The 22350-nt window shown below is 37.8% G+C and overlaps 1 protein-coding gene across 4 annotated transcripts in view; it reads left to right on the plus strand.

Moving 5' to 3' along the window:
- Positions 1-22350, plus strand: part of RIMS1 (regulating synaptic membrane exocytosis 1) — a gene marked incomplete at both ends in the record, with an annotated part of 309929 nt that overhangs the window by 133237 nt on the left and 154342 nt on the right. For all 4 annotated transcript variants that reach the window (XM_080342600.1, XM_080342602.1, XM_080342603.1 and 1 more), the window contains 2 exons: positions 8421-8764; positions 11029-11900. In XM_080342600.1, coding sequence (XP_080198726.1) covers positions 8421-8764; positions 11029-11900 — 1216 coding nt within the window. The remainder of the gene's footprint in view (positions 1-8420; positions 8765-11028; positions 11901-22350) is intronic.

Raw genomic sequence — 22350 nt, forward strand, 5'->3', positions numbered from 1 at the left:
ACCTCCTGACAGTAAAGTAATGCTTTTCATAGTTGAAGAACTATAAGGCCAAGAATCACAGAATGGTTGAGGTTTGAAGTGGCCTCTGGAGATCCTCTAGACTGAATCTCTACTCAGAACAGGGCCAGGTATATCAGGATGCCAGGGCCATGTCCTACTGGGCTCTGAATGTCTCCAAGGATGGAGAGTCTCCAACTGTTTGTGTGTTTGAGAGTACAAAATCAGAATTCAATTCATCAGTTGACCCACTCACTTTTTCTTCCATGAACTTTTTTTTTACTTCAAGAATTTGGCTCTGCAGTTTAACATTTCCAGTTTCTTTCAGCCTAAATTATTTTTTTATTCTATACAAAAAAAAAAAAAAAACCAACAAAAAACTCTCTTACCTCTCTACTACTTTTGTTTTGACACAGTTTGTATAAAAGAATATTTATATAAATGATTAGTATAGAAACATAAATAATGGTCTTACAGTTCAAGTTCCCACAGAGATTATGTGCATGCTTGTGCACTATTAAAGACACTTTTGTTCTGAGCATCTGTATATTTGTACTACAATTTGTAAATATAGAAATGGCTAAATGGAGCGGAAAGCTTCTGGTGAGTTCTCTCTTTTTTTGAATGACAACTGAAATTTTATATCCGTCCTGACTGTAAGCTGTTTCATGCCATTAACCTTATTTGTTAGACTTGTGTAATTTAAAAATATATATATTTATATGTTCCATGTATATCTGTAACTATGGAAACCATAAAGTGATTAAGAGGAGTGCAGTTGATGCTTCTGTGGCTCGTCAAGACAGCCAAATGTTCAAATAGTTGGATAAGACTTTTCGTTGTTTTTAAGAAGCTTAGAAGAATATACAAAAATGATCTATGGGATAATGATTTCTAGTGTAGCTTAATGGTCTACGAAAAATGGAGATTGATGTGTGACTAGCAATTCATGGCTACTACAGTATCAGAAATATATTAGGAAATTGAAGGAAATTCAGACAGGAGAAATGAAGTGGAAAAAGAAACTGATCTATGAGGAAAGAGTGAGACCAAAGCAGAGCTCTCTGAAAGCTCTGATTCTTGCTGGGACTTAGAATTGTCCCACTGCCAAGTAAGTGAAAATACTGAAGGTAAAAGTGGGTAGTGCGGACAAGATGAGTGAGGAGGGTGTGAATGTAGCAATATGGAAAATGTATTTCAATGGGGTACACTTAAACACAGCACCTGTGGAGGAATCAAACTATTGGGATGTTTGGGATCGCTGAGTCTCGAAAAAGGTGCTCTAAGCCTCATCATGATGACCTGTAGATAAATAAAGCCTGAACTGTCTGATGCTCTGTAAACTTGTCTAGAGGGTTTAGTTCTTTTTTTTGCAAAATGAAATTCTCAAGCCCAGACAAATCAGCCCAAACAACTAATAACTTCCTCAGTCTCTTCCATGTTTAACCCCTCCTCTCTTGGTATGATTATCTCTTCTGTCTCCCTCCAACTTGCAAGTTTGTAAATGTTGATCATTTAGTTAGATGTAGACCTTAAAACCAGAGACGCAAGGAAGTTCAGGCACAAGGTTTCACAGATTTGTCCAAGCTATAGTCCTGTTTAGCAGGTGACAACTGTAACGGAGACAAGCAATACAGTTTTTGTAGCATGTTTTTAGTGGTGTGTATCAATTAATCTACTTTTACAGTAGATTTAGAAAAAGAACTTGCAGGGGAAGAATGTTTCAAATTACTGTATGTAGATGTGCCAGTGTGAACTTTTAGACAAAAAACAAGACTTCTTTGCTAGTGATTTTGGTTTCTTCCTTGGACTCCAAAGGCATTCTCGGAGAAGTACATTGTGATAGTGACTGGAACCTGTCTGTGTACTGTTCTAGAGATACTATCTCATATGATAACTTTATAGTTGCCTGAATGCATCGCTTCCAACCCTCAGTTTGCTGCAGGATTATTCTAGAGAATGTTTCCTTTCAGTGGAAGTTGTCAGGAGCTTTCTGAAAGATTGGCAGTTGTAGCTGAGACATTTTGGCAGAAGGGCAAGTGAAGAAAGTAAGTTGTTTTTTGTTCTATTTTTATCTTAAAATGACTAGTAACACTGTTGCTAGCAACAGTGTCAACAAAACTGGCATAAAAAACCCCTTTTGATGTTAAATTCCTTGAATCATTGCTCCACTGCACCTTTCCTGCATTTTTCTATTAACACTTTGTAATTGTGGATTTAGAAACTTAGGCCAGGAATAAGATAAGGACCGATGTGTGAACTTTGAGTTGCCATTTTTTATGCCCTACAGTACATAAGACATACACATATGGCTGGCTTATGCCCTTATGCCTTATCTCTGTACTACCAGCCTATCATTAGGCACAGGATTTCATTTTATTTAGTTGTGTCTGCTTGATGAGAGTGAATGAATTCTCTTTGGATGGAAACTTAAGTACCTGCCATGCCTACAGGCATTTCTTAAGCATCTCACTCTCATCCTTATTCATACACATAGGATGTGATTTGGAAAGTTAACATCTCAGTTATCTATGAAAGGCAAGCAGGAAGAGTATGAAGTGTGCTCTGTAGCGCAAGTGGAAAATTCTGATAAGGCGGGATTTTAAACATCCTTCCTGGATGATCTTGGTCAAACATGTAAATGGCAGCACAGACTTTAAGGTAACGTGTAGTTCTGGGAGCAGTGGGGCCTCGTTCCCTATGAACGTCTTGCGATTGAATTGCTGTGTAGATTCTGTGATGCTAATAAAGATAACACTAATGAAATACTTTTGGGGCTTTTATAGAACTACCTATTTCATGAAACCTTTTAGAATTTAATTCCTCAAAAACATCTATGCCTGTGCAAAATTTTATTGCATTTTTCCAATGGGTTAATAATGTCTTATGTTATTGGAGGGTGTGGGGAGAAAATGGGGAAGAAACCAATCAACTGTCAGCATAAACCTCATTTTCTTGCCAAACTGGGATAAAAATATCAAGCTGAAAACCTAAGTTATGAAGAAAATCTGCTCTGCACAGGAATGGAAGAACAGAGAGTGCTAAAATGGCTTTGTATCACAGTCCTGAAATGACTGAGCCCTGTATGTCAGTGTTGCCAAAACAGTCTTCTCCTTGCTTGGGAGGGGAGAACAGTAGAGAGTTGTCCTGTCCTTTTGAACCTTTCAGTCTAGAGGAGAGGCTTCAGCATAAAGCAGAACTTAGACTCCTTGGGTACTTCTTTACTAACAAATTAAACCTAAGCTGGGACTGTTCCTAGATGTTAGAGTGTCTCAGTAGTAAACCAGCAGAAGGCTGTTTGAAATGCTCTTGGTCTTCTGCCCACTAGCACTTTCTCATCAACTTTTCCTGGTGGTTCAGGAGTTGGGGTGCTCCAAGAATTACCTCCAGGAGGCAATCCACATGCAGCCACCTTGCTTTGAAGTAGAGCAGAGATCCTAGTAGAAATGCCAAGTTATTTCATGTCATTCAACATAAGTGCTCAAAAATGTTTCTGTGCAAGTTTAATGTACTAGCATGGGTGTCATTTCAAGATGTAGCTTAACAGGGGACAGTAAGCCACTGCCCTGGAGAAAACATCCTCTTCCCCAAATCTGCCTCTCTTCCTGGCCACAGGATTTCACTACTTACCATACCTCTCCATGACAAAAATAGATGTGATGAAAAAGGAAAACAATTTAAAACGAGGGTTAAATTTCTACTATGTTTTTAAATGCAAGTGGCTCCTGGGAGGAACTGACAGTCAAGGGAACATGAAGCATGGGAAGCTGGAAGCAAGGAACAGAAAGAACAAACCCAGACAGGGAGAGAGAGGAGCAAGAGAGGAGGGAGGTGGGGACAAGACTTTCTCTTTGATGACCAGGGGCCATTGGATGAACTCAGCTGTCTGAACACTTTCAAACAATATGTTAGATGAAAGCTTGGATTCACAAGCACATTTTCATTTGAAAGGCAGAGTTGTTTACTTATTTAGATTTTGGACTAATGCTAGGATTCAAGTAGATTTTCAGCTTCATTTATTTATATTTTAATGAAGCCATGATGATGCTTAAGCTCAGGTCTCATTACAGAATTCATTTTGATACAGCAACGCAATGCTGTAAACTAATTTCATGGTTTGCTGCACGTTTTATGTTATTGCAGAAACATTAAGTGATACATAGTCTGACTTAATTCTATGAATGAATAGTTTTGTAAGAGCAAATTGATACCATTTCTTCCCTCTGACTTTCAAGAGATGATGTGTAGGATGGTGGCAGAGCTCTGCTGAAGTTAATGGTGCCTCAGAGAAGAGGGTCTGCCTGATTAGATCTGTCTGAAATAATGGCCCTCTAGAAGTGCATAGGAAGTGACTAAAGGAACATTAACAAAAGCAATAAACTGAAAAGATGTTGTGTTACACATCCTTCAGAAGCGAAATAATTAAGACAGCATGGAGGTTCAGTAGGGAATGTCTGTTATAGTAGCACACTTGTCACCTAATTCCTTGTACAGAGATGAAGCAGGATGCATGTGGGTCAGTGTAACTGTGGGTTTGCCGTTTCTAAATTCATGAAGCATGAAGGAATATGCTCCTTATAGAGTCTCCTCAGAATCTGACCTTGGGTGAAGGATTTGGGGACCTTGCTCTGACCTTACCCTGTGCTTTGCCTGGCATGTGTCACACAAATTTGGTATAAAGTTTGTCTCCCCCATAACGTGAATTTAGTCTCCCAATGCTTGTTTGGAAGTCTCTAAATTGGAATTGGAAAAAAAAAAAAACAAAAAAAAACGCCTTTTCCTGCATTCTAAAAGGCAGTTTTGAAATATGTAATAATGAAGAAGTGTTCTTATTTTTGTAACTGAAAATGCTCTTTTTCTCTGTGTGTATAGTTGTATATATTGTTTACTGTGGGCTCTTTCAAGTTGGAATTTCATGTTGTGTTAGTACAGGAATACTGTTCCTACTCCTTGTGGATCACATTCAACAGTACCTGTAAGAGTAAGTTCCAGGAATATTTTTTTCTGTGAATGAAATACCCCATATTCCACCTGAAGGCCAGCATGGGACCCTTCTAGCATGTTTTCACACAGCCTGTAAATTTTCCACGTGAATCTGTGTGGGAATTGTTGCCCCACCTCCGCTGAGTCCTGTATGTGCCACTTTGTGATGTAGCAGTAATGCCCAGACCCCTTTGCTATGCTGTGAAAATGCACATTTTTCCAGAGCCATGCATATGAACCCTTTGAATGAGGAGCACCCCTTTACTGGTTCTCTTTGACAGCTTCATGTGCGGATATGCATTGACTTGTGCAAGGACGTGATAAACCAGCAACAAACCCAGCCACAAAAAACAGACACTGGATGTCTTGAATGACTTACTGTAGCACTGCATCAGAGCTCACCATCCAGAAAACAGTAAACAGAAACTATTTCTGAAGTGACAGGCCAGAGTAAAATTGTCTAACACTCCTCATTTTACTGATGCATCGCGTGGAGGTCCAGAAGCCACATTAGAGAACTATAATCCTTCATCAGGGCATTTGTTTGGTTGCCTAACATCTGTGGATTGTTAAGATAAGTTATTACGCAGACCTGCTTTAGTTTGGATTAGTTTGGACCACATCCCAGTATATTCAATCAGGATATAATTCCTGCATGCTGCTAAATTGCTTACTCCACAGACTTCTCTAAAAATGTTTTTCGACATACAGTTTTGTCAGTGAAACTGTTCTGTCACCTCAAGTTTGGTGTTTTGTTTTTTTTGTTTTTTTTTTTTTGTCCTCTTAAAGAAGAGCTTTTATTTTTCCTTTTGGACCAAATCTATCTCAAGGCAAGCGTAGCATGTATTAAGTCCTGAGGAGATTCCTAAACAGGGATGGTAGTGTAACTTCGATGTGAGTATAATGTAGATTTCCTACATGCGTAATCTGTCATGATTGGTATGTATTGTGTCCAAACTACAGTGTTTAAAGACAGGTGTAAGAAAATTATTTTGTATTTGCATGTCTAGTATTTATTCTTTCTGTATTCTGTATTTTTCTGTGTCTATTTGTGCATTAGCTATTCCTGTTTCTTTGGATCTCATAATATTTTGCATAAAATGAATTACAGTATCAAGGGTGATTATGTAAATTAATGGTAATTTCTTGACACTTATTACATACTTTATCCATATTTTAAATGCTCCAATACATTAAATTGTAAATTAAGTCTGTTATCTTTACACATGTAAATGTGGTTGCATACATACACATATATGTAATTAGTTAGAATATTTGAAGTTTACTATAGTACTCCTTATGCTTCTTTTAAACAATCTCTAGTTGATGTATTTTTATTAACACTTTTTTCAACTTTCCCTGTCAACTGATAAAATGCAGGAAAGACATATTTTTAATTAATGACAGTTTATAACATTGACATAGATTTTATACACAGATGCATATGCATGTGCATTCTTGCTGTCTAATGAGTTAACAATTGTATCAGAGTTTATAAAGACATTTACAAATGTAGAATTTTTTTTCCTTTTAGTCTTGCTGTTTTTTAAATATCTGTAATAATAGTAATAATAATACCAGATAGACTAAAAACCTATTCTATTAGAACAGATAGTCTGATAAACTGGATCTTTATTCTTTTAGGTGTACTAGATGAATGGAATAAGACATTTAGGAACCAAGGGATTTTTTGTTAAAGACTAGCATTTATTTTGTCAAAGTTGCTGTTCCTATTATCCTACTGAGGGTTATCTGTTTTTATCATAATACATGTTTGGGCCATTGTTGGAATAACTGTAGCTTTTCATTGAGGTTTTCTTTTTCTAATTAATTAATTTTTTAATGGGCATTTTACTATTTTTCTTAAATATAAGAAATATAACAGTCATCTTTTGATAAAGGCACAATCCACATAGAGGGAAAACAGTTGAATGTCTTCCCCGTGTGGTTTGGTCAAACAGTGCAGAAATAGTGTTGGAAGTTCAGATGTAGTCTCCAGACCTAAACAGGTGGTCTGTTCTAGAGTGTTTTAAGTAAATCTTAATTATGCTAAGTATGTAAAATGCCTCAAATTTTCATCACGCCCTGTAATCCCCGCACTTCTTCCTCAAGGAAGAGGAGGACAGAAGAGCTCAGTACCAGAGCTCTGTCCTATTGTAATTTCTTCCCTGAAGTGATTGTTTATTCTGTTTCTTTTAATTTTTAAGCGTTGTTTGATTGTGCAGCAGTTGCATCATTCCTGTGTTTACAAAAAAATAATTTAAACATATTTTTCATTCCAACTTTTGTCATCTTTCTTACCTCTTTACAATTTTATCCATTCTTTTACTTTTTTCCACACTAAACTATTTTCTTTACCATTTCGCTTATTAGCTGTCAGCTTTCTTTCCTCTCATCGCTATTTTTGTTTCTGACAAAATTCCTACCTCTTATATATTCTTCATGCATTTTGCCTTTTCTGTTCTGCTGGCTCAAAACTCCTTCTGTGTTTGTCTCAGTTTTTTCTTAAATATTCATGTAGAGTTCTGATTCACCTTTTATTTTCTCTGTTGATTTGCTCCTGTACATAAATCTGTTTTGTAATGTGTGTAGATTTGAAGCATAGAGTCTGGCTTTACTGTGTGTGCTTCTGTTTATCTGTGTATCTGGAATTAAAAAAAAAAAAAATCCTAAGAAGGACCCTCTATGTACACAGCTGAATTTTCATTGCCAGGGACAAATGTTTAATTTATTTATGTATTATTTGCATATTTACATTATGTATTATAACTCAAAGAAATGGTAAAAGATATTTTCAAATTAGTACAAAATACGGTACGTTTGCATTCTATTCACTGGTGCATTTAGTTCTCTATCAGTAGGTTTCTTTAGGTCTTACCTTACATCTCTGGTAAGTAGTTGTTGTGGATGTAGCTAAAACCATGCGCAGTAAATGCCAAATTATTTGCAAGAGAATGTTGAGGTATGTTATGTTAGAAAAATTAATTAAAGGGAAATACCGTGTTCATTTTCTGTGCCGGTGGAGGTTGGGAGTTAGCTGGGCAGGATACCGCTGCCCAAGGTATAAGTCCTGTTTACCATCTGGTAGGCTTGTCCTGACACCAACTCACACCAGGTGTGACTACCTGACCCACCCACCAACTGCATCAACACCAGGTGATCAGGATGGATCTAGGGCTGGGCTGAGGGGGGTTGCTACAGGTAGGACTGACGTATATTGACAGGACATTTTTGAGAAGCTCGCATAGCATGTGCCTGTAGGATGCTTGGCTGTAGCCAGTGCAGTCAGTGCTTGGAGAAGCATGTTCTGGGTCCTGTCATGAGCACCAGCCTCACCAGTTTAGACAAGAGCAAGAGACGGTACCTGCTCTGTGATAGCGAGCATGCATTTCAGGGTCTGAGGGGTCGCTGCACTGACTCTTCTTGTTGTCTTCAACTAGGTTATGTGGGTATGCAATTTATGTCGAAAGCAACAAGAAATCCTCACGAAATCCGGAGCGTGGTTTTTTGGAAGTGGACCGCAGCCCTCACCCAGCCAGGACGGAACCCTAAGTGATACGGCGACTGGTGGAAGCTCGGATGCACCGAGAGAAAAGAAAGCAAGACTTCAGGAGCGATCGAGATCACAGACTCCCTTAAGTACAGCAGCTGCCTCATCACAGGAACTCTCTTCTTCCAGCGTGCAGTCTGACCGGAGGAAAGGAGCAGAAGTACCGCAGCCGGCTATGGGCCTGGACCAAAAGCAGGCTTCATCAAGGTCTAGAAGTGAACCTCCAAGAGAGAGGTAATGCTTTCTGTTTTGATAGAGCCTCACTAGTTCAATAATATTACACAAGGCTGTCAGATGGGCCTCATGTGTGTCTAGAACTGAGTAAAAACCAAGAATAAGTTGATTGACTGAGCAGGGAAGGATAAGTGTTCACTAGCAAATACATTTTGTGATTTGGTTTGTGCAACAGAAATCAAGAAAAAAAATAATTGTACTTTAGGGATACTTAAATGAATTTTGGTGTATACTTTTAATACAGAATTGTAGGTTACTTTTAAATTTTATATTTGTCAGGTATTGTAAAGTGGTTGAACAAAATGCAAGCCTTGATGAAATGATATACTGGAATTAAAAAAATACCACCACCACCATCCCTCCACCCCAAAGCAAACAAACAACAACAAGCCAAACAAACGGAAAACCCATCCTGTGGAGTTCTGTCAGATATCTTTATGTGTTATCTTTTTATCAATGTTTGTGTTATTTTTAATAGTAAAACTGGAACTATTAAAAGAGCTCATTTACACCTGCAATGTAAACGTTCATGCAGAACTGCAATAGTACCATATTGAATTCAGAGCAAGTTGTAGGCAAGAATAAAGCCAACTGGAAGTAAACTATTATATTTGAGTAGATTAGTAAATCCCCAGGCTGCATTCACTGTGATGAATGGGTTGAGCAGCAAATCAAGAGAGTCTAATGCCATGGAGCCGCTGTTGTTCTTTTGGCTGTTGCCTGGCAGATGGCAGAGCGGTTGAGGAGGGAGCCTGTGGCAACAAAACAAGAGTCTGCCATAGAAGATTCTCCCTTGGCCAGAATGGCTGATGTTTTTTTTTTTTTCATAGTTATTGAAGTTGAAAATGGATGATAAGCAGCAGCTAAAAACTGACTCTTTTGGTGAGGTCAGTCTGGGTTTAACTGTACCAAAACTCAGGTTACTGTTATGTATATGCATGATGTAAACAAACACATGGTGTCCTCCTCTAATTCTGACTCTTTTCCCCCCAACACTGGGAAGGCCCCCAGAGCAGTTGTCACTCGGCTGAAGGACACTTGTAGGGCAGAAAAATGCTTTCTAGTTCTCCTTTGCTGTCCAAAAGTGAGATGTTTATATTAATTACACAATAATAATGTTTTCTACTCATCACTTTCATTTGGAGTCAAAGGGTTCTGAATGTAGAGCATCTATGGTAAGCTTAGGTCCCATTTACTGCCAAAAACTCAAGAGGAACAGGAGATCGAAGCAAAGGAGACAGAAGCTTAGCTTGAATCATATCCAACTTTGCCTGTCCTGTCAGACGCGTCTGTGAAAATCTGTGATATGTAATCAGAAGATGTATCAGCTATGGAAGATCCACTGCCACAAAACAAAGTCCTAGTGACTTTGTCCTGATGCAGGTTCATTTCAAATACAGTGTATAGCTGTGTTCAACGTTCTTCAAAATTGATGGATTGATATGTGGAATGGTAAGCAAAAAGGCAACTGGAATAATGATAGAAATAAAAATATCCAGTATAAGGGATTTTTATAATTCTTCAGATTGCTCATTCTCCCAAAGCAGAAGATGAAAGAGGAAAGAGAGCATAATTTTCAAGCAGCTTCATGATTCATTTTTCTGTACTTTTGCTGTATAGAGAAATAAATTACATTTTCCATCTTCTTTTACTACCAGAGAAAGGAATGCCATTGATTTATCTCAAGGAGTCAATTTGCATTTCTTTATATGCTTATGAAACAAGCACTTTGTTTTAGAGTTTCAATAAGATAAAGCAAACTAGGTCAAATATTATTTTTTCTGGATACATTCTCTCCTGCATTTTTGTATATCCACGTTCCTTCTGTCTATAATATCATTGTGGACAATACTCCATTTGGTGGTGTTTATACTGTCAGGGTGCTTGAAGTGAATTGTGTATATGTGGGAAAATTACTCCAGCATTCTGTCACAGTGCTGCAGTTACTACGAAGATCACTTTGAGTCTTCTTGCTTACATGGGTAAATGATTTTTATCTGCATTTATCCACATTAATATTATTTGTGATTTTACTCAACTATTTGGGCCACCCGTAGTTTATGTTTTTATGGACTCTGGAAGTTGTTTGCTGTTGGAAAAGTACTGCTGGAAGAATTAATAGACTTAATTCATGTTAATGGATCCAGTACCTTTCTATATGTTTTGCCATAACTTAGTCTTGTTTATAATCTATTTACTGTAAGAGTGTACACAAGTGTTCTTGGTTTTGGTTCTTCAAATTATTGTACTCCCTTTCACCGTAGGAAGAAGACGACATTGGTTTCAGACCAGAATGGCAAAGGTTTGAAGAGTGAGCGTAAGCGTGTGCCAAAATCCTCACTTCAAAAAGAAGGACCAGCAGACGACAGAGAGCGTAAAGAGCGGCACGAAGGAAGAAGGCTGGAGAAAGGCAAGTCACAGGACTACCCAGACTTGCCTGAGAAACTTGAGGAAGGCAAAGTGCCTGATGATGAAAAACAAAGGAAGGAAGATGAATATCATACCCGTTACAGGAGTGACCCCAATCTGGCAAGATACCCTGTAAAACCGCATCCTGAGGAACAGCAGATGCGCATGCATGCAAAAGTTTCTAAAGCGCGGCACGAGAGAAGGCACAGTGATGTAGCTTTACCACATACAGAAATGGAGGAAGCGGAGGTACCTGAGAATAAATTAGGAAAACGCTCACAATTACAGGGAACTCAGGACAGAAAATCTCTTGTGGAAACTCAGAGGTCGTACTCTATAGACAGAACAGGTGATGTAAGAATTTCTGTTTCTAAACAATTAACTAATCATAGCCCACCAACTCCCAGGCATAGTCCAGTTCCTATAGAACACGTAGAATACAAGAACCACGATTCCTTTAAAAAACAGAGCCGCCTTGATCCTAGCTCTGCTATTCTCATGCGAAAAGCAAAGCGGGAGAAAATGGAGACCATGCTAAGGAATGATTCCCTTAGCTCTGACCAGTCGGAATCAGTGCGGCCATCCCCTCCAAAGCCTCATAGAGCAAAAAGAGGCGGAAAGAAAAGGCAGATGTCAGTTAGTAGCTCAGAGGAAGAAGGGGCATCAACACCAGAATATACTAGCTGTGAAGATGTGGAGATAGAAAGTGAAAGTGTCAGTGAAAAAGGTAAGGACCTTTATGTATATTATGCACATGGCCATGGTTTGGGAAAAAAAAATAATCTGTGTTTTTTTCTCTCTTTTGCCTCTATTTTAAACATACACCTTTGTTTCCCTCCCCACCCCCCCTTTTCTTTTTCCAACTGAGAAGTGTCTTGTTTACATTTGGTTTGCAATGTTTCCTTTTGCATTCTCAGATGAGGTGGCCACAGGTAGCATCAGCTGATGAGTTTCTTTCTCATTCTCTTCCCTCCTTCACCTGGAACTGACAGAATTTAAGGGTTCCAGTTTATTCTCTTGATGGTATCTGTACTCCTTTGGTCGTTGCTTCATCTTTTGTCTGTATGAGAATTGCCTAACTTGTCTGGATGAATTTGCTCCCAAGCTTACAAGTATGTTTAAATTCTGTTATTTCAGTTTGCTGCCTTCTGTTGACACTAACACTCAGCAGTAAGGAATAAGTGTAGGACACTGTGTGCTTTTAAATAAAGCCTTTCTTCTGGCTGAAGAAGTTAATCAAATTCATGAATGGTGAACAGATAAAATAAGCATCCTCAGAAAAGATGGGTAGAAGGTACCAACTGTCTTTGAACCCTGATTTGTCTTCAAGTGATGCTACAGTGAGCTGAAGGATTTTTGTCTTTGGAAGTAGCTTTTAGCTCATTAGTGTAATAATCTGTGTTTGCAACTTGATTTTTTTCTGCTGGTGTTCATACTCAAAATGCCAGCAGCTTGTCTGCATTGCCTTTTAGTTCCTGGCACTGTTTCCTGACATGTCTTTGATTCACTATTTCCTGACACATTCTTGATTCATATATGCTAACCTGTCTGTATCTGATGTTGTGGTCTCCTGACATCTCCTAAAGCATCCCTACATAAAAAAAGAGACAACATTTCTCTCCTGTCCCATCTGAATAGCTGCTTGTTTTTCTAGGCACTAACTTTTCCATTCAAAATATTCAAGCTTTTCTGCTCATTTTTAAGGAGGGATGATGATCATGTTCCTGAAATCTTAATCCAGATTCCACTTAGACATAAAAAAATAACTTTTTTGACTGCAGGAGTCATCAAACACTGAAACATATAGCACGGAGATGTACAGTCTCCATCATTCGAGATGATAAAAACCCAAATGGAGAAGGCCCTGAGCAATCTGCTCTAGCTGACCCTGCGTTTGGGCAAGGGGCTTTGAACAAGGGACCTACTGAGGTCCCTTCCAGTCTCAACTATTCTGTCTTTCTAAGAGAACACATCTTTCCTTTATTTTGTGGCAATGTTTTATGCTGACATTTGGATTTATGTGATTTTCCCTGATTGTAATATAGCATTTCCTTTCCATCTTCGTTATTTGCTTTCATTTATGTGCATCAATTTGAGGTTGCTTATGAAACAGAAAGGATTTCCCATCTTCAGTGAGGGGTACCATTATCAACTGGAAGGTCATCGATATGAAGGTCAAGTCCAGGCTGAAAGTTATTGGTACTGATATCAATATGTTGATGGAGTTTGCTCTGTAATGGTCCTTTGTAAGTAAAACCTTTCAATGGTTGCTTTCAGGTTCATGACACTGATCTCAGCTTTTGATCAATTTCCCATTGTAGTGTTAAACTGTTAAAGGTTGGACTTTTTTCCTTCAGTGTTATGAATCCCAGAGGATTTCAAATGTCGGTAAATGCTTATGTTCGTGGTAACTGAATCAACTTCTTGGTTACCTCTGAGATCGATATTTAGGCTCTCCCCTTAGACAGTGGAGGTCTTGGTTTGTATCACATCATAGTGCTACCTCACTGTATCTAAATAAAAGTTATAAATAAGAGTATGTTAGAAACCTGTCTGGCCACTGCCAACTCAATACCTGGTTAACATTGTTGAGCATTCCTCGAGACCTCATCTCTAATTGGCAGTAATCTAGCACCATGTTACTAACCAGAATATGTATATACACACATATATATGTGTATATATGTATATGTATGTGTGTGGGGGGGTCTGCAATATATTAATTGCAGAAATATATTTATTAATTTAGTAGCTGTGAGATATAGCTGTTAATGGGGTTTTTTTTGCCTGATTTGATATTACTTTTACAGTACTTGTCATGGGAAAAGAAGTGGAAAACCTTTGAATCTGGGGGTATAGTACAGCAAAAGATCTAGGAAATATGAATATCAATGAGGGTACAGAAGCATTTTTGGTAGTAAAGTATCCAATTACTTTTAGAATTCAATTTTCATCAGTATTTGAAAAAATCTGCATTATTTAATAAGAATAGATGGAAAGGCAGGAAATTTTATTTACCTAAGAAAATCTTTTAGAAATCCTTCAATATTTAAAAAGAAAAAAAAAAAAGCCACAATAAAAGGGTGTAGTGTTAAAAATTGATAGAAAAAATTTTTAAAAATGCTCCTATTGTAACTGAGGTCAGAATCACATTCTTTGCAATTTAGCAGCGTCATTACAAACAGAATTTCACTCACCATTCCTTCAGTGCTTTGCTTGTAATTTGGGAGAGATACTGCACAGGTCCCTAGCTGTAGTGCTTTAGTTTATAAGCCCAGCAGGGTCTGGAATCCATCCTCTCTTATCTAAATATCAGCTCAGTCAGAAATGTGGTGCCCAAGTAATAGAAATGGAAATAGAAAGATAGGCTTCTTGCAAATTATTTTAACTTTGAGCAGCTTTACCAAGAAAAAAACAAGGTCTTAAAATGAATGTTTTCATTTGGTGAGTGCCAATATAAATCAATTAGCACCTGAGTAATAAAGAGGAACTATTTTCAATTCTATATTGAACAATTAAAATAGAAGTTTTCTATGGAAAACGGCTTACATGGATGTTTAAAAGAAAATGATGCCCCATAGAAATGTAAGGTATAAGTAGAGGGGATAAGACTGGACTGGGTTAAAAATCTATAGCCAAAAGTGACACATAAAGTAGATACTGTGCAAAAGTTGCTTTTTATATTTTGCGTTTCTGAGAAACACTGTTTAGGATTGCATTACCCTGTCTTCTGAGCACAAAAAAACCTTCTAAAAGTGGTATTCTTAAATACAAACCAAGCTGATTTAGCTAGTACATCCCCTGCTATTTACTGCAACTATTTAATATGTATTTCTTCAAAATTATTAACAAAATAATTCACAGGCACTGGAGATACTCTATTTCCAAAGAAAATAAATGTCATTTGCAGTCCACAGGGATATTGCCTCTTTGGCAGAGGACCCAAAGATTTATGTTGAGCTGTTTCCATGTTGGAGTAAATCTAGAGAAAGTACTGTTTAGCAGTGTCCAAGAAAGTAATCTTCAGTCTCTTAAAAAAGAAATAATAATCTGCACCCTTTACAGGACACTATTACTGATAATAATTTTCATCCTATTATCAGTACAGGCTGTAGGGCTCCTTATTCTGAAATCTGTAATAGTTGAGCAGTAGGTGGACTCAATTTCCAGTGACAACACTGTCCTGCCAAGGCACAAGAAGTCCTCTTAGAAGGCATAGATTGCATTCCTACTCACTTCAAAGACTTGCTAGAATAACATAAACCAGACTATCACACGTGAAATCCAGGCTTCATTTTAAAACTGAAAACAGCTTCTGCCTACTGCCATCCAATGAAGAATTCAAATTGGATTTAGAGTAAGCTTGCGAAAAAATATTTTCTTTAAAGTTTAAACCCAGGTATTTGTGTAGAATTAATAGATTTGTGTCCAGACAGGGTTGTACCTGACTTCTTTTATGCCATGGTAGATACAAGAGATACTTTAGACTTCTGTCATGCAGTCTTTGAAACTGGAAGATAAAATAGTGTTGGAAATTGGAACAATGTGAGGAGGTACTGAAAGCTTCTCATGTACTTTGATGTAAATAGATGTCCTAATAGGTTTACGTTTTACAGACTCATTGTTAGTATTTGCCTAAATGTATATTTTGTTCACACCATTTAGGCTTGAAAATATGCCTAATACTCGCATAGTGTCAGCAAAATGGTAAAATGCTCAGTAAAACGCACTTTGTATACTGGCTAATGGATTTAACTGGGGGTAAGGAGGGCATGATAGAGCTGGAGTCTGGTTTGGAAAAAAACCTTCTGCGATAACATTCCAGTTACTTTCTGTGAGGATGTGATTGTTTCATTCATAATGCCTTTCTTACATTATGAGCAGGAAGACAGCGACCCAGTTTCATTTAATTCCCCTGCCATTACCCTTCTGGTTGGAAAGTGTGAGGGGCAGGGATCTTGCTGGGATCTTGGTGTCTGATCTTGTGAGGCTGGGAGGTTGTGACCAGGAGGAGAGCACCTGGAGGCCAGAAGGAAAAGGGACGCTGTGCTTTGCAGACCAATGTGTCAGTGCTGGCTCAGCTCTGGGCCCGTCCTCCTCTGGTGTGTCGATCGCTGCTTTGGGTGCTTATGCTTGGGGGTGCTTTGAGGGGATGGAGAACACCAATTAAAACCCTGCCCTGGCAATTTCTTCCAGTGCAGTAGCATTGTTGACAAGGAAGGTAGTTTGTGGGCTAAGGGAGAAACCGCACGCAAGTCCAGGGTGTGTAAATGGACCAAGAGAAAACATCAGGAAAAGGCTACAAAGAAGAGCAGGCTGGCTTAAAATGGTTTTAGCTAAGCTTTTTCACTGTGGTATTTTAAATCTGGAGTGTAGGCAAGCGAAGTTGTACTGTAACATCTGCTAGCATATTGGAACATCTGTTCGTATGGAGAGTTGGGCATGGACTTCTAAAAAGAGCTGGATTTAAAAATGTGACTGAGCTTTAACTTAGTGTGAAAGAAAATACCTTTCCAAATAACTTAGATCTACATCTGATTCATATTTTAATGAAAATACATTAAATGGCTCTGATTTCAGGATTTTGGTCGGTGCTAACATTATTCAATGTTGTCAATATTCAGTGCTTTTGAGTAGCTGAAATTATTTACGGTGCTGATGGAGTTTTAAATAAATGCTTGATAAATTGGTGCTGGACAGTAAGAGATCTGCTTTGTGTATATGGAATTGCTTGAAGTGCATACATGTATATGCAAATGAAATAAGCTGAGCACAAGTTGGAAAAAAGTCATGCTGTTGTCAAGAAATCCAACAAGTCACTGAGATACATAACCATATAAATGGGCATTGCATAGAAGATATGTGGCTGAATTCTCCTTTAAAATCCTAAGAAAGCCTTTTCTCTAGTTTACCTTAAGAAGGTTCTGAACGTGCTGGAAGAGTTCACAGAAGAGCAGCAAGAATTGACTGAGGTCTATAAAACATGATATGTGAGGAAAGGTAGGATGGATTGGGGTTGAATAGTCTAGAAAACAAAGGAAAAAAAAAAAAGGAAGAAAAAAATGAAAATAAAAAAGGCAAAAAGGGGGGACTTTAAATGGGAAAGAAGAAGCTGGAGGGGGAAGGAGGTTGAGTGAGTGCTTCTCTCTTCCCTGGAGGGTTAAGTTACTGCTAAGGAGGTTGAAGCTCAGTGCTAGAAACTGTGTCAACTCTGGGGACAGATAAGCAAAGTTAAGGATAATTGTAATCATACTTTCTTAGTTGAAATAGAGGATTCCTGGAAGTAAAAATCTATTTCTTTGTAGCCTTCAAATTGTTCTAGGCTAGAAATACTGCTGTTGTTCCTGGGGCAGGCTCCGGGCCAAGGTGGGCAAATCTGGGGCTAAATCCACAGTACTCTTGACTGTAGCTTATCCTTTTTTGGTCACCTTTTAAGTAACGATAGCCATTTGCACTACAAATTTATGTAATAACAATCTGGTTTCTGAAAAGGAAAAAAGAAATATACATTTTGACTTATCAAGAGACATGGAAGAAAAGGATGTCACAGACTGTTAAATCTTGAGTTCTTTCTTATATCTCTGGCAATTGGCCAGGCATTATGTTTTGTTATTACTAACATGCTCTGTCTTCTATGTTGCTTTATTTTTCACATGTTCATCATATTATTAGTTGTTTCTTCTTTGTCACTTACCTTTCTCCTGCACATCTATTTCATAAAATAGCAATGAATTTGTGCTAATAGTAATTTGTCCAGTAGTAAGATGAGTATTGTCATTACAAAAAGGGCAAACTAAAGCATGGAGGAACTAGGATCATATGTTCAAAGAGACTTAACACCCAATAAGCAGGGTAGCTTTAATTTCAGGAGCTGTGAGAGTGTTTGGACCTGTAGAGGTTTCTCTCTGCTCAAGGTTTCTCCATGAAAGACCAGTTCTTGAGAACATTCAGCAGGCAGTTTTTTCCCCATACAGAAACCACCAGAGACAGCAGGTGTGAAAAGAACAATGGGAGCTGCAGATCATGGAGCACTTTTGAAGGATCTGAGGGGAGCTGAGAGGTTTTGAAAAAATTGCCCTAATTTTAGCTGTTGAGCACTTTTCAAAATGCAGCTATGTGGTCAACAGAGCTAAAACTCACCTAGCCTGAAACATGGCATGGGGCTGTAGCCAGAGGATGATCCTTTCCCCGCACTCTATCTTACTATTGAGTATTTTGTATTCACATCTATTTTTTGTATACCATAAAAGTTATGTGAGCAGCTACTCAGGATTTACTGTTATTGTTTTGATCTGAGACCTTAGAGGAAAAGGTGAACTGTGAAGGATAAACCAAACTGTGTTTGGTAAAGCTGCGTAACTGTGGATGTTCTGGGAAGCATATTGAAGGATAAGTGTAGGTCTTGGGACTGAAATCCAAACCTTTTGCTTTTTTCCACCTGTATAAGGAAGCAGTCTCACTTTGGCTGAAAAATGAAAGCCTGTGAAAAAAACAGGTAAATTAGTTATTGGCTTATTATAGAACAATACTTACACATAATTAATTTCAGAGTTAATTTTAGTTTATTATAGAGTTAATTAGGAGCAAACAAGCATCTGATTCTGCTATTTTCTGAAAAAGTTAATTCTGTTTCCTTTTCTTAGTTACAAGGATTCTGATCATCCCAAATCAAATTGGGTCCAAATGCAGGTGTTATGCTGTATGGTACTGAGTATTATTGGTTAGTATTTTGCATTCATATTTCTCTGATACCTTTGATATATTTTTTTCTTATAGTGATGCACTTAATTACTGTAATACACATTAACAATGCCAGTTTATATTTTTTTCAGCACAACTTTGTTTTTTTTTTCTGACTGATGAAGCTACCGCTGAAGGATATGACAGCTTGATGGCTGTGTACATGGGACCTTGCTGCTCTATTCAGTTTTCATTTTTTCCTCTCCCCCTTTCCCTCTGACCAGTTTTAAGGGCTTAATATAATGGTTCTGATTACTGATCATGTTGCTCTTCTGGTCCAGCTAGAGGACTCTGGCTTGCCCCTCAGCTTAAAAACACTTAAGGAGAGGGCAGAGTTTTACAGTTTTGTTTTCAGTTTGATAGTTGTTTTTGCCTTTTCTGTGTAAGTTCACTGTGAGAATAAAAAGTCTGCAAGCAGGATAGGCAAAATGTAAGGCAACAGTGATTATTTGTTGGCTAATGCACGTAGTAGACAGCTGGGACCTACATGCTGCTTGCCAGACTGTTAATAAGTTTACCACCTCCCCCTGCAGACATCCAGCTGCTCTAAATGTTAAGAAGGAGTTTGGTTAGTTACTTTTTGAGGTGCTTCAACATTTGCAATCTCTGCATTTGTACATGTTTAGCTTCTTAAAAATATCTCTCTTGGGCGTGAGTCCCTCAGCATATACTCTTGACCGACCACAAAAATAGTATATGAAGAGCTTTTTAACTGTTAAACACTTCCAATCTTAGAGGCATTTTGTAAGGGAGTGTAAGTCTTAGAAATACTGTGATGCTATGCAGTAGATGCATACCTACAGCAATAGTTTTTAGACCCTCACTATTAAATATTTTATTACACTTTCGCTTTAGCCATGAAGCAATTTCTAATAGTACATTTTATTTAGAATGATTTTCTTTTCACATTTGCTTTCTGTCTCTAAACTTGACCTTTTCTATTTTAGGAGAGTTAATATCAGCATCCCTTACTTGGTGACCTGTGGCTTTGCTGTACCTTATATGCAAATTGGGCCAAGTCTTTAACTTGGTCCATTGAGCAAGTTGAGAGACTTGCAGGGGCAGCACAGCTCATCTGAACTTTCCAAATCCCAGTGTGGCCTTAGAAGGGAAGATGAAGTGGTGTTGGAGCATTAGATTCAAAAGGGTGTTTAACTTAATGTGTATTCTACCCTTCACTTGGGCCACAGCTAGCATGGATTGTTTTGCAATTCTAAAGGCACGTCTATAAAGAACTTAAGGATATGTTTAACTTCCATTAGATAGAGGTTTTGATTGCACACAGGGTCTGAACTTGATGTATCTTTGGTGTTAGTTGTGGGAGCTGTATGTGGTGGAGTAGTAAATACAATGGTTATGTTCCTTGGCAACCGCTCAGTCATATGTGTAATATCACTTTTCAGACATGTAGCAAGGAAAAATTAAGTACATTACACTTCTGTCTGATTTTAAGTCAGATGCATTTTATTATTTCTTTATATACATTAATTTCCAGAACTTGATATTCCAGTTTTTGAAACCTAGGCCTTAATTTGGTAATTCTTTCATCTGAAATATGAGCTTTAATTCTAATCCGTTATTCTCAAAATTATTGTTGAAAAACCGTTCTATTTAAAACAACTTGGTCATGTTGTTATACCAGTTTTCTAAAGGAACTAAGTTATTGGTATTTTTTAGAATTGCCATGAAATAGCCTCGGGCAGACTAAAGAGCACACACTGCTTTTTCCCTCTAATAACCAGTGGTGCTCTAGATTTGCTTAGGAGTTGCCCTTCGCAGAGCAGGAGTGCCTTTCTGAATCAGAACTGGGCTTTGAAATTCACTTCTTATAGGTCAGCATATATGTTTTCATGGTTGGACTTTTATTAAATTGGTTCTTTTACTGAAAAGGTAAGATATCTTTTCACTGGAAACATAAACTCAAATATGAATGTAACTTCAACTGTAAGTTCAAATGAATGATTTCTAAAGCTTTGCCATTCTTATTAAAGTTTATTTACAAAATAGAAAAAATTAAGCTCATAATTAAAAATGTAAAAATGTTTAAATGCTTTTATGGACCTAACTATATTAAACTTTCATGAAATTTTATTTCATTTTGGAGATTATTTTTATGTTATGCTATTAAAAGAGCTTGGTACTAATAATTTATTTTGCTGTGTTGTTCAGAGAAGAAGCAAGCACCAAATATGGCTCTTTTTAACCTGTTAGGCTACATGTTCTTAATCATTGAAGTTGTGCTTAATGAGCCGCTAGATGGAGCAGTCAAATCTAATTTTTATTTATCACATTCTGTTTATGAAAGACAATTTCTGTCTTGGCAAAGAGAGAGTCTGGAAATGCAGGCATACCTTCCTACTCAAACCGGTAATTTAAAAACCTTTTTCAGATCTTATCTCCATCTGCATTTTTCCTTAGACAGATTTACATTGTCCTGTAGGATCAGTGTAGGAGACAGTGTATGGAATGTATTCTGGATATGGGCATTACACTGACAAGTGAAGCTCTGTGGAAGCAGTTATTCATGACATGAGTTAAGTCTGATCCTTAGAAAAAAATAAACATAGCAAGAAAAAGGTACTCATTTTTGAGGATCATGAGGCAGATTTTGAAGATTTTTTGGAAGCTTAGAGATGCATATACAGAAGACTCTGTATGTTTGTGCTTAAGAAATCTTACTGATATTTCTGATGTAGTCACATTTTTTCTTCCTACTTACCAGAAGCATATTTCCTTCCAGCCTGATAATTAATGTGACCTAATGCATAAGAAACACCTGTATAATGAGAGCACACTGTGTTATCTGCTTCAGGAACACTGCAATGAAGTAGGTTCAGGAGCAGAAAGATACAATAATGTATGTGAATGCTTTCATAGTCTTTGTTTTACTGTAGTTTCATAACATTAGTAAGACAAGATTTTTTGGAGGCCCATACATGCTTGTGAGTATATACATAGATGTTTATATGAATTAGAATGTGCATGTGCTATTAGAAGGCATGTGTGCATTCTGGTACATCTGTTGCATGTATATACTTTAAGTGGCATGATGTGTACTTGTAGGGCATGACTCCAGAGTGGCGTTAGAAGTTAGTGAATAGAGCTAAATGTGAATATAAAATGCTGCAGATCTTTGTTTCATTCTTTGCCTTTATAAAGTATTTGAAAGTCAGACTGTTCTGCATTAAAGATTATAAGGAGGTGTTACAAGAGAAGAAATGCTGTTCTGAAGCAACTGGATATAGTCCTTGGAGTGTCCCAGCCCTGCTCCAATGTCTCAGCTGGAAATTGCAAATCCTGGCACCGAGCTTCTGAGTTTTGGGCAGGGGTGGTAGATACCTCTGCAGAGGGGGGAGGTCACGCTGTGCAAAGCTGCGCTCCCCAGCTGACTCGCTTTAACCTGCCTGCAGTTTATTCACACAGTTCTAATCTGAATT

The sequence above is a fragment of the Nesoenas mayeri genome, assembly GCF_963082525.1.
Source record: "Nesoenas mayeri genome assembly, chromosome: 3".
Classification (NCBI taxonomy): domain Eukaryota; kingdom Metazoa; phylum Chordata; class Aves; order Columbiformes; family Columbidae; genus Nesoenas; species Nesoenas mayeri.